Below are 14,874 nucleotides of genomic sequence, written 5' to 3'. Positions count from 1 at the left end.
CAGGATGCTTAACCCCACGCATCACACTTCGTGTAAGATTCGTTGCAATTATGTAACAGTGGTAGCAACAATGATTTGCATTATTTTAATTAGCTAATGTCACACGTGTGTAACCCCTTCAGGGAGGCAATTGTCCTTTTTTCTGTGTTGTACAATACCCAGCACAATAAGGTTCTAATCTTGATTGGGGCCTTTAGACATTACTGTAATATAAATATTTACTAAGAGTCTAGAAGCAGTTTTCAGCCTACCATGCCAGGCTAAAATATGCAGACCTTGCAAACAGATTAGTCTGGTAGTTTGGGTGGGAGTGATTTTGAGTGTCAAATAGCAGCTGTGAAACATGGATTCTCTAGAAAGCCCAGCACTTAGCTTTAGCTGAGATAGAGGGAACTCTCTCTATCACAAAAGTAAAGTGGCTGCTGGTAGGTGAAAAGGTTTGTGCGCTAATGGAGGTTTAAGGAGCCTGCAGAGTAATCTCTTGAACATAAGCAACATTAATTTTTCATTTTGACGGACAACAGTAATTAGATGTGGATTTCATAATCACCTGTGTAGTCTACACTGAAACCTATCAGAAATGGACATTTTTTTCTCCTTAAGTAAAAGTTTCTGTTTAAATCCTCAGGGTTCCCAATACTGGCGTTTCACTAACGATGTGAAGGATGTGGGATATCCCAAACAAATTGCAAAAGGATTTGCAGGACTAAGTGGGAAAATAGTAGCAGTTCTTTCGGTAGCACAACACAACAAAAGGCCAGAATCTGTGTATTTTTTCAAGAGAGGTATGTTTCATGTCTACAAATGTTATAAGTATTCAGCTTATTTCTTTTGGGAATAAAACTCCGCTCCATTTTCAAGTAAGACTGCATGTCTGGCAACAGATAAGTGATGACAACAGTACATAGCACCAGAAGATCCTGAGCTAACCTGAGGCTTCAGAGATAGCCTTTGAATGCCAAAGTGATCATGGAAGTTTACTTTTCAGGATAGGGTTATGAGGAGGAGTTTTACCATCATTTGAACGCTATTCCATTCACAAGTTAATGGGGCATGGTAAGGTCTAAAATAGAGCAATCACCACATATCTAGGTATGGAATTGTTTCTCAGTCATGGTTTCTTTCCTTGTAAAGCACTGGATTTATCTTATTTGAATGGTATAGCATCTACACAGGAACATTTGAAGGAGCTATTCAGATTAAAACAGCTAGACAAGTAAAATAGACCCAATCCTGCAATCCTTTCCCTTGAGGAATGGGAATTGTGTAAGCAGAAAACCTGCAGCATCAGGCTAGTGCCCTACAATTTCACCTTTTCTTCTCAAGGGTATTGATCCCATTCACGCTACTCAGAATAGTGCTTACTACCATGGATAGTCTCATTGACTTTAACAGAACTACTCACAGAAGTAAACAAATGTTAGGACCAGGTCCTGTTAGCATCATACTTCCAAGTTATATATGTAATTTTGAGGCATTTCAAGCTGAAAAAGTTTCCTCAATAGCCTTTGGACTCTTATCTTCCCAGCCTAGCAAGTTCATATTAGGGTACTAATGACATTTCTGATTCAACTGTTTTCACAACTGGAACAAACTTCTGCTTCAGGTGGCAGCGTTCAACGTTATATCTACAATCAAGAACCAGCCAAAAAGTGCAAAAAGAAAGCATATGTTAGATACCCAGCTTATACACCCAGAGCTGTGATCAAGAGAAGACGCTTTGAACGTGCAATAAGATCAGCAATCGAGTACCGCACACCAGTCATGTACCACACTCTCAGAATCAACCATAATCCATCTGGTCAGTTATATTTAATGTTAAATGATTTTTATCTTCATTTTAAAATTAATAGTTTCTGAAGGACAGCATTTTTCATCTGTTCAATTTCTTGAATGTTTGCTTTTAAATCTCTTCATCCTAGCAGCTGTTCTCTCTCAGCTTCTCTTCCCAAGTTATAGCTTTGCACAGCCCATGTTTTAATATATTTTCCTAACTTAAAGCAATTTTCTTGTCTGCAGGAATATTACATCATGAGGTTAAAATAAATTCTTACTGGAGAGGATTTCCAAAAGTAGTTCACTCAGCTATATCAATACCTAACTACCGAAGGCCAGATGGCTATGATTACTATGTTTTCTCTAAAGGTAAGTTAAAACTAAAACATGTTAATTCAAATCTCAAAGGCAAGTGTAGTTTTCTGAAATGTGAAGTTACCTACCCTTTTCACTGCAAGAGAACTGCCAAGATGAAGTTAATGAGTACTAGGGTTTAGGCTTAAAAAAAAATGACAATAACTCAAGCTTCGCCCATAATCCCTGAATAAATGGATGTTTCTACTTAAAATGATCAGCAGAGAAATAGCTAGCCTGTGAAACTCAGTGCCACAAGATGTCAAGCAGACAGGATTAAAAAAGGATTGGACATTTATAGGGATAACAAGACTATCTGGAGTGGTCATTGTAATGACAAACCATTCAAGAATGAAATCCTCACACCACTGAAGTGGTAGGAGTTTTGCCACTGACTGAGTGAAATCCTGACTTAACTGAAAACACTTCAGGATTTAAATCCCTGTGCTTCAGGGCATAAGTCAACCTCTAATGGGGTTAAGGAGAAACTTTCCCTTTGGGCAGCATCCCGTAACGGCATAGTGAAAGATTTTGTTGTTACACCTACCTCTAAAGCACTGGATGCTGGACTAGGATCACCACTGCTCTGATCCACTATGACAATTCCTATCATGCCTATAAAATAAGTGAGACAATGCACACCTGTGGATAAGAAGGTGCCACTTTTACAGTTTTAAGAAAAGGCTTAAACTCTTTAGACCCTTCAGAGAAGTGCTGGCACAGAATTCAACTGAGCATGAGATAGCAGAGACAAAGAACATTCTCCCCTTAACTCTCAAGTCTTTAGCTGAGGGACATTCAGTTGTTTAAAACACTATCTTCTGGGATTTTTGAGTGTATCTGAATCAGCTGTGTTTGGGTTTCAAAAAAAGTTCATATTTCACAGGAGACCTTTGAACAGCGTGAAAGCTTCAAAGTAGTATTTGTCAAGAGACTTGACAAGCTGCCAGTATCTTTTTAAAAAGGGAACTGCTTTTATAAAAATGGGGTACTGTGACTCGACTAAGTGGCACTGTTTTCCAGGTGCTAGCTGGCTATAACTGTTATAGGGTAAGATTAGATAATTGCCAATACTCAAATTTGGGTGACTAAAAAAAGTAAATGTCCGAATGAAATGTTTTGTCTGGAAACCGATATTAAAGCCTCTCTCTCAACTACATGTGCATCAAGTGTGATATATGCCAACGTGACAATAAAAAGGGAAAGAGGCATCTGATGTTAACTCAGCACATTAATCAGAGAGCTTTTTATTACTAAAGACTTCCTACATCTGGAATTTTAATTTCCATTCAAACTGCACTTTTCTCATTGCAGATCAGTACTACAATGTGAATGTGGCCAGCAGAATAGCAAGATCAGTTACCTCTCAGACTGGGCAGACAGTATCCAAGGACTGGTATAAGTGTCCTAAAGATGATTTGTAAGACAGGATTTTAAAGAAAGAAGCCATTTTACTTTGAGTTTGTCTAATTTTATTAATAAAGACATTGAAATGTGCGCACATCAATCTACGTACAAAATGCTGCTTTTAGCGCTGCAATCATTACACTTAAGCAACAGTAGCCAATCTGACAGTCTGTATACACAGCTTCAATTACTTTACAGAACTTTTAACTAATATTGCCTCTGTTTAGGCCTCCTCTGCCTCCCATTGCATGAGTTACACCTGTGTAGGGAAAGAGAAGAGTATTAATGCAAGTACTTTTCCCCACTCCAATAATCAAACATTGTCAGTTTGGTACTTTGTTTGGTGATGAGATGAGTGTGCAGTGGAAAATTCTGTTAGCAATCTCTCTCTCTCTCTCTGTGATGGCCTAGCTCAAGGAGGTACTACTGTGGACTTTCATTCCAGGGGCCAGAAGAGTCACAATCACAGCATGCTGAATTACGGGTCGAGTGGGTTACCCTCCTTTTTCAACAGCCAGCCTTTTGGTTAATGTGTGACAATAGATGGGATTGTAATGGAAATTCCTTCTAGTTCTTTAAGTGCATTTTTTTATGGTTAGATCCACAGCATCTGAATGTTAACAGATGTATCTGCACTAGCACAAGTGTATGCAGAATATTTAATATTTATGTTGATGAATAAATTTAATCTGGGTAGGGTTTTTTTTTAAAATGCGGGGGTTGTTATAGTTAAAAATCATTAGTAGCAATCAAAGTAAAATCTGGAGAATACTAACATAATAAGCTTCTGTAATTGCAATCATTTAATTTTCTTTAAAAAGCAGCATAATGATTCCAGACATCATGTCACAAAAATCTTAAATTTGAAATAGGAAAATTGTGTTGGGAGTAATCTTAAAGATCAGAATTGTATCATATCAAGCTTATGTCCAAGCGATAAATTGCCAAAAAAAAAAGTAAGTTTAAAATCGACTGCAATTTATATGCCTTCTAAAATCAGAGCCAGGAGCTACAGAAGGAGGAAGTTTTCTGTAGTTTTTTTGCTTGTCAGCCAAATAAATGCTTTGGATAATATATATTGAAAGCTCTGTGGGGCAGGGACCCTGCATTATTCAATGTCTCATCATGTATACTTCTGGTGGCATTATAGATATCCAGTTTCAAAAGGGTTAAGAAAATTAAGAGGTCATTTGAAAGAGTACAGACATAGTCACAGTAATTATAACATTGACAGCCACTTACCCCTCTGTCTGTTAAACTGACGACCACGGACACCAGTTCTTAATGTTGGTGGCTGAAGTCTGACACGCCGGAAAGGCTTTGGCTGATTACTGCTTGTGTCTGTAGAGAAGGAAGAGTTTCAGAAAGAATATATAAGATTGTTACTGCAGTATAATTTGTAACTGTTAGTGAGTCCATTGCTTAATTAACATACAGCTGTACTTGTCTTTCATATTTTAAAAACTTGAGGGTGCAACATATTTCATTAACATGTTCTCAAATAATAATAAAGCCTCAGATTGAACAAGTATGTTTGTTTTCCTTTGATTTTTTTTTTTTTTTTTACTCACTAGCTGGGTTAAATTACTTGCAGCTAAGACCAAATGCATCTAATTACAATCTTGCCTTTTTACTTTTGCATTGCTTACATCACATCCCTTTAAAAAATTCCACTGGGACTAAATTTTGAATCCTATACTCACAAGAGTAGTCCCACTGAAGTACATAATCAACTCCAGGAAGGGATTCCCAATCTGACCCTAACATTTTCTTTTGAAGTGAGTATCCTTCAAGATATTTTAAAAAGTTCTATTTCCATTAGTTACTGATGACAAAAATATGGTCCAGATACTCACAGTCTGTTGCCCTCACCAAATGGAAAAGGAAATTAAATAGATGAAAAAATGTCAAACTCTCCAAAGATTCTCATGTCCATTTTATTTCAAAATGGAGCGACAGACTAATGGTTGGTAGACCAATGGATTAACAAAAGAACAAAGCTTTGCATCTATGAATACTCATATGCCCATCATGTTACTTGTAATTTGTCACTTAGTAAAGGGATATTTTAACACAGTGGCTCCCAACCTTTCCAAACTACTGTACGTCTTTCAGGAGTTTGATTTGTCGTGCATATCCCCAAGTTTCACCTCACTTCACTACTTGCTTACAAAATGAGAAAAACATGAGAAAGTGAGGAATTTTTTAGTAATAGTGACACTTTTTTATTTTTACCATATAATTATAAAATAAATTAATTGGAATATATTGTACTTACATTTCAGTGTATAGCAAAGGTGAAAGTAAGCCGGTGTGCTGTACCGGGGTGGCCCGGCTTCCCCAGGTGGCAATTTAAAGGGCCTGGGGCAACAGCTGGAGCCCCAGGCTCTTTAAATTGCCACCAGAGCCCTGCTGCCGGAGCTCTGGAGTAGCAGCGGGGCTCCGGGGGTTATTTAAACGGCTAGGGCTGCCGCTGCCTCTACTGCCCTGTCGCTACCCCAGGGCTCCGGGGGCTATTTAAAGGGCTGGGGTGGTAGAAGCAGGGGAGTCCTGGGCCCTTTAAATAGCAGTGGCAACTGGGGGCTCCGGCAGCGGTTTAAAGGGCCCGGGGCAGTAGCGACGGCCAAGCTCTGGGCCCTTTAAACTGCTGCCGAAGCCCCTGGTTGCCGCTGCTACCCTGGCGGGGCAGGGCACTTACTGGTACAGGGTGGGCCGGGGTTGGCTCTGACCCCCCCCCCCATTCCTTCCCCTTCCGCCCGAGGCCCCGCCCTTTCCGGGGGCCAGAGCCAGCCCCAACCCAGCCCCGTACCGTTAAGTCCCTATTTTTACTTTCACCCCTGGTGTATAGTATACAGAAGAGTATAAACTAGTCATTGTATGAAATTTTAGTTTGTACTGACTTCACTGGCTAGTGCTTTTTATGTAGCCTGTTGTAAAATTAGGCAAATATCTAGATGAGTTGATGTACCCACTGGAAGACCTCTGCGTACTCCCAGAGGTACGAGTATCCTTGTTGAGAACCACTGTTCTGGCAAACCTGTGATTATTTATAAGCAACCCAGATGTCTTAGAGGTTTATCCATGTTATCAACTGACACAAAACAAAAATCAATACAAGTTTAAGCACTTACGGTGGAAGAAGTTCCAGATTCAGGATATATGCCACTCATTTGCTTACAAATTGCCACCCTATCTTACACAATGCTGCCATAATGATTAGAATTCACTCATAATTCAATCTGTCAACACACCGGGTGAGAAAGTTGAGTGTATTCTCAATGATGGCCACACCACTAACCTAAGTTTCCTTTTGACCCATTACGGAGACAACAATAAGTATAAATAAAGTGATGCTTCAGAAGGGACATTAAATGTTCAAAATAGTTGGTCTTAGTTTGGTCTCCACTGCCAACAATGTGTATTGCACTGGGGAAAGGCTTGAGGTACAAGCATCCTACAAAAGAGCATGAAGCAATCTGTATTAGGAAGGGAGCCAATACCTGCTGATGAGCTGGAAGGAGGATCCTGACTGGTGGAAGGGAGGTCTGACTCATCAGATGCTTGAACAGATTCTTCTTCTTGCTGGCTATCAATTTCTAGACCAGCTTCTGATGTAATTCTGGAACATAAAAATTCAGGTGTCGAACAATGGTGATAAAACTCAAGAAAAATCAATAATCCCCTGTGAGCACAGATAATTCTGTAATTTAACAGGAAATTGATTTTTGTTTTACCATGGGTATTTTCATACATACACTTCACTTTTTTTCTACCTTGTTACCAGAAATTAGAGATATTAGTATTTTAAAAATAAAGGCAGACAAATCCTCTTTGGCACTCATCTACCCATCCACTGCACACCACCAGGGTGACTGCCTGATCAGAAAAATGAGGAAGAAAAAAATGTTTATTTGGGTGCACTTGAGTAAAAACCATGTGGCATGGAAGAATTTATACACCAATCTGCTCCCCATATTACAGAGGTCAGTGGGTAGGGGGGAAGTAAATATTTAATTTAAATGGAACCCATTAAGACTATGCAGTATGATCCAGTATATGAAATGTAAAGGCTGGGAAAAAGAGATGGTTCCTAGGGTTTTGCCCAAAATGTCCTTTTCAATGCAATATCTAAAAGGCTTGGATGAATGATTTTTCAAAAAGCCAGTGCCAAGACAGTGAAAGACAATAACAAAGCTATCTTAAAGAGCACTCTACAGAGTCCAATGGAAGGACAACTAGATCAGTTGATTACATGGAAATCTGAGGGCAGAATTAACAAAATAAAAATAAAATAATTTTAAACAATCTATGGGGCTGTTTGGTTGTATTTTCTCCTCTTAACTCCCCATTTGTGCTGTTTTATTTCCCCTGCCCGGGTGCAGGACTTTACATTTGTTAATATCAAATTCTACCCTCTGCCAAAAGCCCCACAGCTCTCCAGGTCACTCTTAGTTTGTTTTTGTCCCATATGTGTCTACTTCTGGTGGTGTTCCAAATTTTGCTGACACTTGAACTTCAAACAACACACACAAAAGAAAAAAGCATTTAGCAGTTGAGCAGAGAGATGCTTTTAAAAAAAAAAATTAGACAGGCTTCTGGAAAGCCTGACAGTCCCAGAGTGGACTCCAACTATCACTGAATAAAGCCTGACGGATACTTCACTACTGTTATAGTAACAGATCCACAAGTTAATTGAAGTGCTCAGCAGACCAGTTTTGAGAGCCATTGCATCAATCCATTTATCAAGGAAATGCATGCTCAACTCACTCATGATCTGGGTGTCCAGAAAGGGTTTATATTCTTTTAAAAGATTTACATTTTGTTTCTGTTATTTCTGCAAAGTAGTAAATTAAGTTGTTCGGAAAAAAGGAAATCGGACACTGATCTGTGACCATTTTGAGATGTCTAGAAATTCTAGATCCCACTACCAGCGCCAGAGGTTGAATAAGCCTCTGATTCAGAGTTTAATTCTTGTTTTCCACTGCAAGCGGATTAGCTTGTGAACATCTTCCACCATAAAGTGGAAGCCACGCTAATCCTGTTTTGAAGATGAATATAGTTAAATACAGGGAGACCAAAAGAAGAAGTTGGTATTGAAGGAGGCAAAAGGTCACCAGATTCATTTTACAACTAATTTAGGAAACCACGCAGTGCTTCCCAGCGATGGACCAAATAGAGCTAAGATTTAACAGACAACAGACACACTCAAACAATGAAATGCAATGAAAGCATGTAAAACTAAATCTCAAATACAAAATTAAATCTTTATCCACTGAGTAGTGTATCTTACCCTTCAGATTCTGCCTCCACAAAAACCTCATCCCCATCATCACCCACTCCAGATTCAGTAGTAGTGGATAAACTGCCAGTGGATGTTGTCACCATTGGAACAGACTGAGAAGCATGCTCTGAAGGATCAGCTGAGGTACTTTCAGTAAAAACAGTCACTTTAAAAAACAAAATCAGGAAAAGCAGTTAAGAGAGAAGGTTGTTTTGTACTTATACATACCCAATTTATTAAAATATTGGGTACTACAAGAACTCCATCTGCAGTAATATTTTCATCACAGCAATAAACAACATAACAGTAATATTATGCATTTTGTTAGGAAGTCAAAGCATCTAATATTATCATTACACTTTGCAATACTGATTCTCACCTGGTGCTGCAACTTGCAGCGGAGTTGTTGGGACACTGCGGCCACCAGATTCTTCTTCATGGGCAAGGAAGAGTGGTGTTTCATACATTCCTAAACCTACAACAAACAACTCTTGGTATTAAGGATGTAGTGAAAGCCTGTTAGACAGCAGAAAAGTATACGATTATCTGAAGGCAAACTCGTTACAGTACAATACTAGTCCTAGTACAACCCCGATGTAATCTATTGGTTTGTATTTAAATATTGAGACTGAGTAATTGAGATTACTCAAGAGTAAACCTAGTTTGCACTTATGTAGAACCTTCAGCCCAAAGTTCTTCAGTATTAATGAAAAAGTACACTCTCACTTTAAATAAAATATCTCTATTTTAAAGACAGGGAAATAGATGCAGACGAATTAAGTGACTTGTCTAAGGTTATACAGGGAATCAGTGAGAGCTAAGAACCAAACCTAAATCTTCTGATGACTGACCTGAGCTTTAACCATTAGATAATGCTTCCTTTGACCAACTTGGAATTTTTTTTTCAATTCTATGAGTGAAAATCCTATTAATTGTACATATGCAACTTAGTTTAAGCTACTTAAAACAAAGATAAGTTATTTCCAAAATAAATGTGTCACTCAGTAATGGGAAATTTATTTTACAGAATTTAAGGTTGAACAGTAGTCTGGGCCTTCGAGCAATCTAAATATTTTTTACTCTATTTTTTTTAAAACAGCCCATCCTTTAAGCTTTGGTTCACTCCCACTCGATTAAAGGTCATATCCTTTTCAGATTAATATTGGAAGATCCCATGATATTTACGGTTTACTTGAAATCTGTCAGACTTTTACTACTGCAAGAGAATCTTAACCAGGATCGATTTATGTTAGAGCCAAGTCTTGCCAAAAAGGCCAGAAAGTAATATTGTGCTGCTAAGTACCCAGGTTCGTTAACATGAGATAATTTCCCCTAAATTTATTGAAACCTATGAAAAGAGACAGGCGTTAGGTAATTATGCAATTATGAAAATGTCTCATTTGGCAAGCTTGTGAAAGCCTTACACTTAACTTGATGGCATTTCTGCATGCATGCATGCAATGCAGTAACTTTTAAACTCTGAATCCAATCAATTCCAGGGAATGTTCTCGGCATCAATGGCCACCCTCTTGATTTTGGATAGAACTGAAAAACTCAACGGGTGAAAACTGTGGATACATGAAGCCACTGCCAACTCTTTAGCACAAACCAGAGACCCTGAACACCTCTGCAGTTGTCTGAAGATCAAACTAGTTGACACCACCCATTTATGCCTTCCAGCACAATAATACTCCTATCTCATCTCTGTCTATCCTCTCAGTTCAGTTTAACATGTTGACACACTAAATGACTGATCTTCCAGTCAGGAAAAAAAATAAAGGTGGTGAGGTAGGGGCATACACACAGATCCTGCCATGATGGAAATAGTGTGGGGGGAAACTGGGAAAGCTGTAATAGGGGGCACACAGAACTCTTAGTGGGAGAAAGTTTGGGGACCCTGGTATGGTGGGAGGGGAAAAGAGGGCATAGGGGCGCATACAGAGCCCATGCCATGGGGGAGGGTAAGAAAGGGAGACCCTGGAATGGGAGAGGAGGACAGTATTTGGCACACAAAACTCCTGAATGGTGGGAGGCTGGGGGATCCGGATACGGGTGGTGATGAACACAGATCTTCTATCATAGGAAATGGGAGGCATAGGGGAAGTGAGAATGGGCATGCACATAGAGCAGCTGGTAGGGAGGAGAAAGGAGAAGTCTGGTATGAGAGAAAGAGGAATGCAGGGCACACAGAACACCTGTCTGGGGGAGATTGAGGGAACTGCAGGGAGTCCCTGGATATGAGGGATGAGACAGTGGCACACAGGAGGCTTATAGGAAGATTGGAGGAATGCAGGGAGCCCTTCGTGTGTGCAATAAGATCTGCCTATACAAGCTATAAAATGTGCAATCCCCTAGCAATTTTTCTTTTTCCAAAGCTTATCTTAGTGATGGTGCTATACTTCTCAACAAAATATTACTGCCCTCAGTTCTTGATCTTCTCTCCGTTTTGCTTTTCTGACTCTTCTCAATCCACTACTTTGCTCAGTGCCACCCCTACAATGAGTGCTTTAGCAAATCTCTTACAGTTGCGTCTGTGCTGCCAGGAAGGCATGGAAGGGAGACCGTTTGCTGCACAACAGCAGCAAGGACAAGGATGAGCAATTGCCTGCCCACCATCATAGTAGACAAGGGCATATCTATCTCAAAGACTTGCTCTCTTCTGTACTCTACCACAGCAGCTCTGATCATAAGGAATGCACTGACGCTGGATTTCCCCAGGTTCAAGCTCATAGGAATTGAAAGCATTTTCAGTGGACTATCATATTCAGTCACAGCTTCAGGCTCATCTTTATCTAGCTACCTTCAAGAACACAATGCCAGCCCTATTCCTTTGCTTTGCAATAATGAAGTTAGAGCACAGCTTACCCGACCAGGGGTATTCTATTTGCTACCCAAGATCCATAAACCTGGAAATCCTGGACGCCCCATCATCTCAGGCATTGGCACCCTAACATCAGGCTTGTCTGGTTATGTGGACTCTCTCCTCAGACCCTACGCTACCAGCACTCCCAGCTATCTTTGAGACACCACTGACTTCCTGAGGAAACTACAATCCATCAGTGATCTTCCAGAAAACACCATCCTGGCCACTATGGACGTAGAAGCCCTCTACACCAATATTCCACACAAAGATGGACTACAAGCTATCAGGAACAGTATCCCCGATAATGTCACAGCTAACCTGGTGGCTGAATTTTGTGACTTTGTCCTCACCCACAACTATTACACATTTGGGGACAATATATACCTTCAAGTCAGTGGCACTGCTATGGGTACCCGCATGGCCCCACAGTATGCCAACATTTTTATGGCTGACTTAGAACAATGCTTCCTTAGCACTCGTCCCCTAACGCCCCTACTCTACTTGCGCTACATTGATGACATCTTCATCATCTGGACCCATGGAAAAGAAGCCCTTGAGGAATTCCACCATGATTTCAATAATTTCAATCCCACCATCAACCTCAGCCTAGATCAATCCACACAAGCGGTCCATTTCCTGGACACTACTGTGCTAATAAGCAATGGTCACATAAATACGACCCTATACCGGAAACCTACTGACCGCTACACTTACCTACATGCCTCCAGCTTCCATCCAGGACACACCACACGATCCATTGTCTATAGCCAAGCTCTAAGATATAACCGCATTTGCTCCAATCCCTCAGATAGAGACAAGCACCTACAAGATCTCTATCAAGCATTCTTAAAACTACAATACCCACCTGCTGAAGTGAAAAAACAGATTGACAGAGCCAGACGAGTACCTAGAAGTCACCTCCTACAAGACGGGCCCAACAAAGAAAATAACAGAACACCACTAGCTGTCAACTTCAGCCCCCAACTAAAACCTCTCCAGCGCATCATCAGAGATCTACAACCTATCCTGAAAGATGATCCTTTACTCTCACAGATCTTGGGAGACAGACCTGTCCTCGCTTACAGACAACCCCCCAACCTAAAGCAAATACTCACCGGCAACCACACATCACTGAACAAAAACACTGACCAAGGAACCTATCCTTGTAACAAAGCCCGATGCCAACTCTGTCCACATATCTATTCAAGTGACATCATCATAGGACCTAATCACATCAGCCATACCATCAGGGGCTCGTTCACCTGCACATCTACCAATGTGATATATGCCATCATGTGCCAGCAATGCCCCTCTGCCATGTACATTGGCCAAACCGGACAGTCTCTACGCAAAAGAATTAATGGACACAAATCTGACATCAGGAATCATAATACTCAAAAACCAGTGGGAGAACACTTTAACCTGTCTGGCCATTCAATGACAGACCTGCGGGTGGCTATCTTACAACAGAAAAACTTCAAAAACAGACTCCAACGAGAGACTGCTGAGCTGGAATTGATATGCAAACTAGATACAATCAACTCAGGATTGAATAAAGACTGGGAATGGCTGAGCCATTAGATTCCATGTTTGTAACTCCCCTTGTAAGTATTCTCACACTTCTTATCAAACTGTCTGTACTGGGCTAGCTTGATTATCACTTCAAAAGTTTTTTTCTCTTACTTAATTGGCCTCTCAGAGTTGGTAAGACAACTCCCACCTGTTCATGCTCTCTGTATATATATCTCCTCAATATTGTTCCATTCTATGCATCCAAAGAAGTGGGCTATAGCCCACGAAAGCTTATGCTCTAATAAATTTGTTAATCTCTAAGGTGCCACAAGTACTCCTGTTCTTTTTGAGGATACAGACTAACACGGCTGCTACTCTGACACACAGCTTAACAGTATCCCTCCTGGAAGGGGACTAATCCAATTGGGAAATAGTTTAAAGTGAGACAGGGGAGTAGAGATTTGGTCTTTGGAACAGATTAATGTTTCGTATGTTATGCATGGAAGGCCCATATATAGCAATGTCACTCTCGTGTGTGAGTGAGAGTAACAAAAACTTTCTTGTGGGACATCGAGGCTAATCTACTGAGTACAATAGATCTCGACACACATTAACCAATGGTGAGAAGATCAACAGAGACTCACATCAAGACATGCTAGAGAACTGTATGCTGTGCAATTTGAAAGCATCTGTTATATTTTGTGTGTTTTAATTTTGCTTGAGTGAAATCAAATTTCAATTTGTCACATACGGTGACGCAGGCAGTCTCTGCCTGACAACACAATGGCTCAACAAGCTACCTACTTCACTGCGTTAGTGTTGGTTTTCCCAATACTTGTACATGCTATTCTAAATGGCTAAACATAGGCTTAGCAGAATTAATTTTATAACTTTAACAGATAATATCCATGTTTATTTAAGCAACTTTTTATTTGTATCTATTTATATTTTCACAGTTGCTGGAAATTATTGAGGTGGAGGGTAAGAATTATTTAACGACAATAGATGTTGAGATTCAGAAAAGTTAAAGCTTTATAAGCATGAAATCACAAAAAGTTGTCAACATCACACGTCAAAATATACAAAGTAAACATCCTTAAAACAAACTAAGTTCTCCAAGTAAGAAAAATGCTGCTTATCTTTAAATTTCAGTTATCATCAATTAAAATATTTTTTCATCGGTTTGTGTATGTATGGTGAAATTGACATTTACCTACATTTACTAATAAAAATCGAGTCTTTCCAAGCCTAAACTGTCAATCATCCTTACATTAATAGTAGTTACAAATGACAAAGCTAACAGTACTAGATAAGCAAAACATCTTCTCTGCCTCCTTAGTCCTTTTACCCTTCCTACAACTACACAGAAGTACAGACAAGGATATAGTTGGAATGGAGGTGACAATTACTCAAGCTTGATTAGTTTCTCAAGCTGTTTACATTTTTTCTAACAATCATAAAACAAAGGTATTACACAGATTTACCTCCTTGTGATGCAAGTTGGCCAAGATCGGAGTGGCTGGAACTAGTCTGTGGCATATCTTCTGGAGGCCCAAACCTGAATCTGGGAACTCCAGCAACCTGGGGGGAACTACAAAGATGCATAATGTGCTGTAAACAGTTTAATAAACTAAAAACTATAATAAAATTATTTTAATTGAATAAGGAAAACAAATTATCT

General features: G+C 39.8%; 2 protein-coding genes across 3 annotated transcripts in view; one reads left to right on the top strand and one right to left on the bottom strand.

The window, feature by feature from the left end:
• Positions 1-3,582, top strand: part of PRG4 (proteoglycan 4) — a 32,650-nt gene extending 29,068 nt beyond the window's left edge. The window contains exons 7-10 of the mRNA XM_024103781.3: positions 629-785; positions 1,607-1,801; positions 2,020-2,145; positions 3,445-3,582. Coding sequence (XP_023959549.3) covers positions 629-785; positions 1,607-1,801; positions 2,020-2,145; positions 3,445-3,554 — 588 coding nt within the window. The 3' untranslated portion in view covers positions 3,555-3,582. The remainder of the gene's footprint in view (positions 1-628; positions 786-1,606; positions 1,802-2,019; positions 2,146-3,444) is intronic.
• A 3-nt stretch (positions 3,583-3,585) lies between these two features.
• Positions 3,586-14,874, bottom strand: part of TPR (translocated promoter region, nuclear basket protein) — an 82,662-nt gene continuing 71,373 nt past the window's right edge. For both annotated transcript variants that reach the window (XM_005290696.3, XM_024103779.3), the window contains exons 46-51: positions 14,678-14,784; positions 9,198-9,293; positions 8,828-8,984; positions 7,038-7,156; positions 4,780-4,878; positions 3,586-3,796 (exon numbers count right to left, since the gene is read on the bottom strand). In XM_005290696.3, coding sequence (XP_005290753.2) covers positions 3,741-3,796; positions 4,780-4,878; positions 7,038-7,156; positions 8,828-8,984; positions 9,198-9,293; positions 14,678-14,784 — 634 coding nt within the window. In that variant the 3' untranslated portion in view covers positions 3,586-3,740. The remainder of the gene's footprint in view (positions 3,797-4,779; positions 4,879-7,037; positions 7,157-8,827; positions 8,985-9,197; positions 9,294-14,677; positions 14,785-14,874) is intronic.

This window comes from Chrysemys picta, chromosome 8, assembly GCF_011386835.1.
Source record: "Chrysemys picta bellii isolate R12L10 chromosome 8, ASM1138683v2, whole genome shotgun sequence".
NCBI lineage: Eukaryota > Metazoa > Chordata > Testudines > Emydidae > Chrysemys > Chrysemys picta.
The sequence above is the reverse complement of the archived record's forward strand: the minus strand, read 5'-3'. Positions and strand labels throughout refer to the sequence as shown.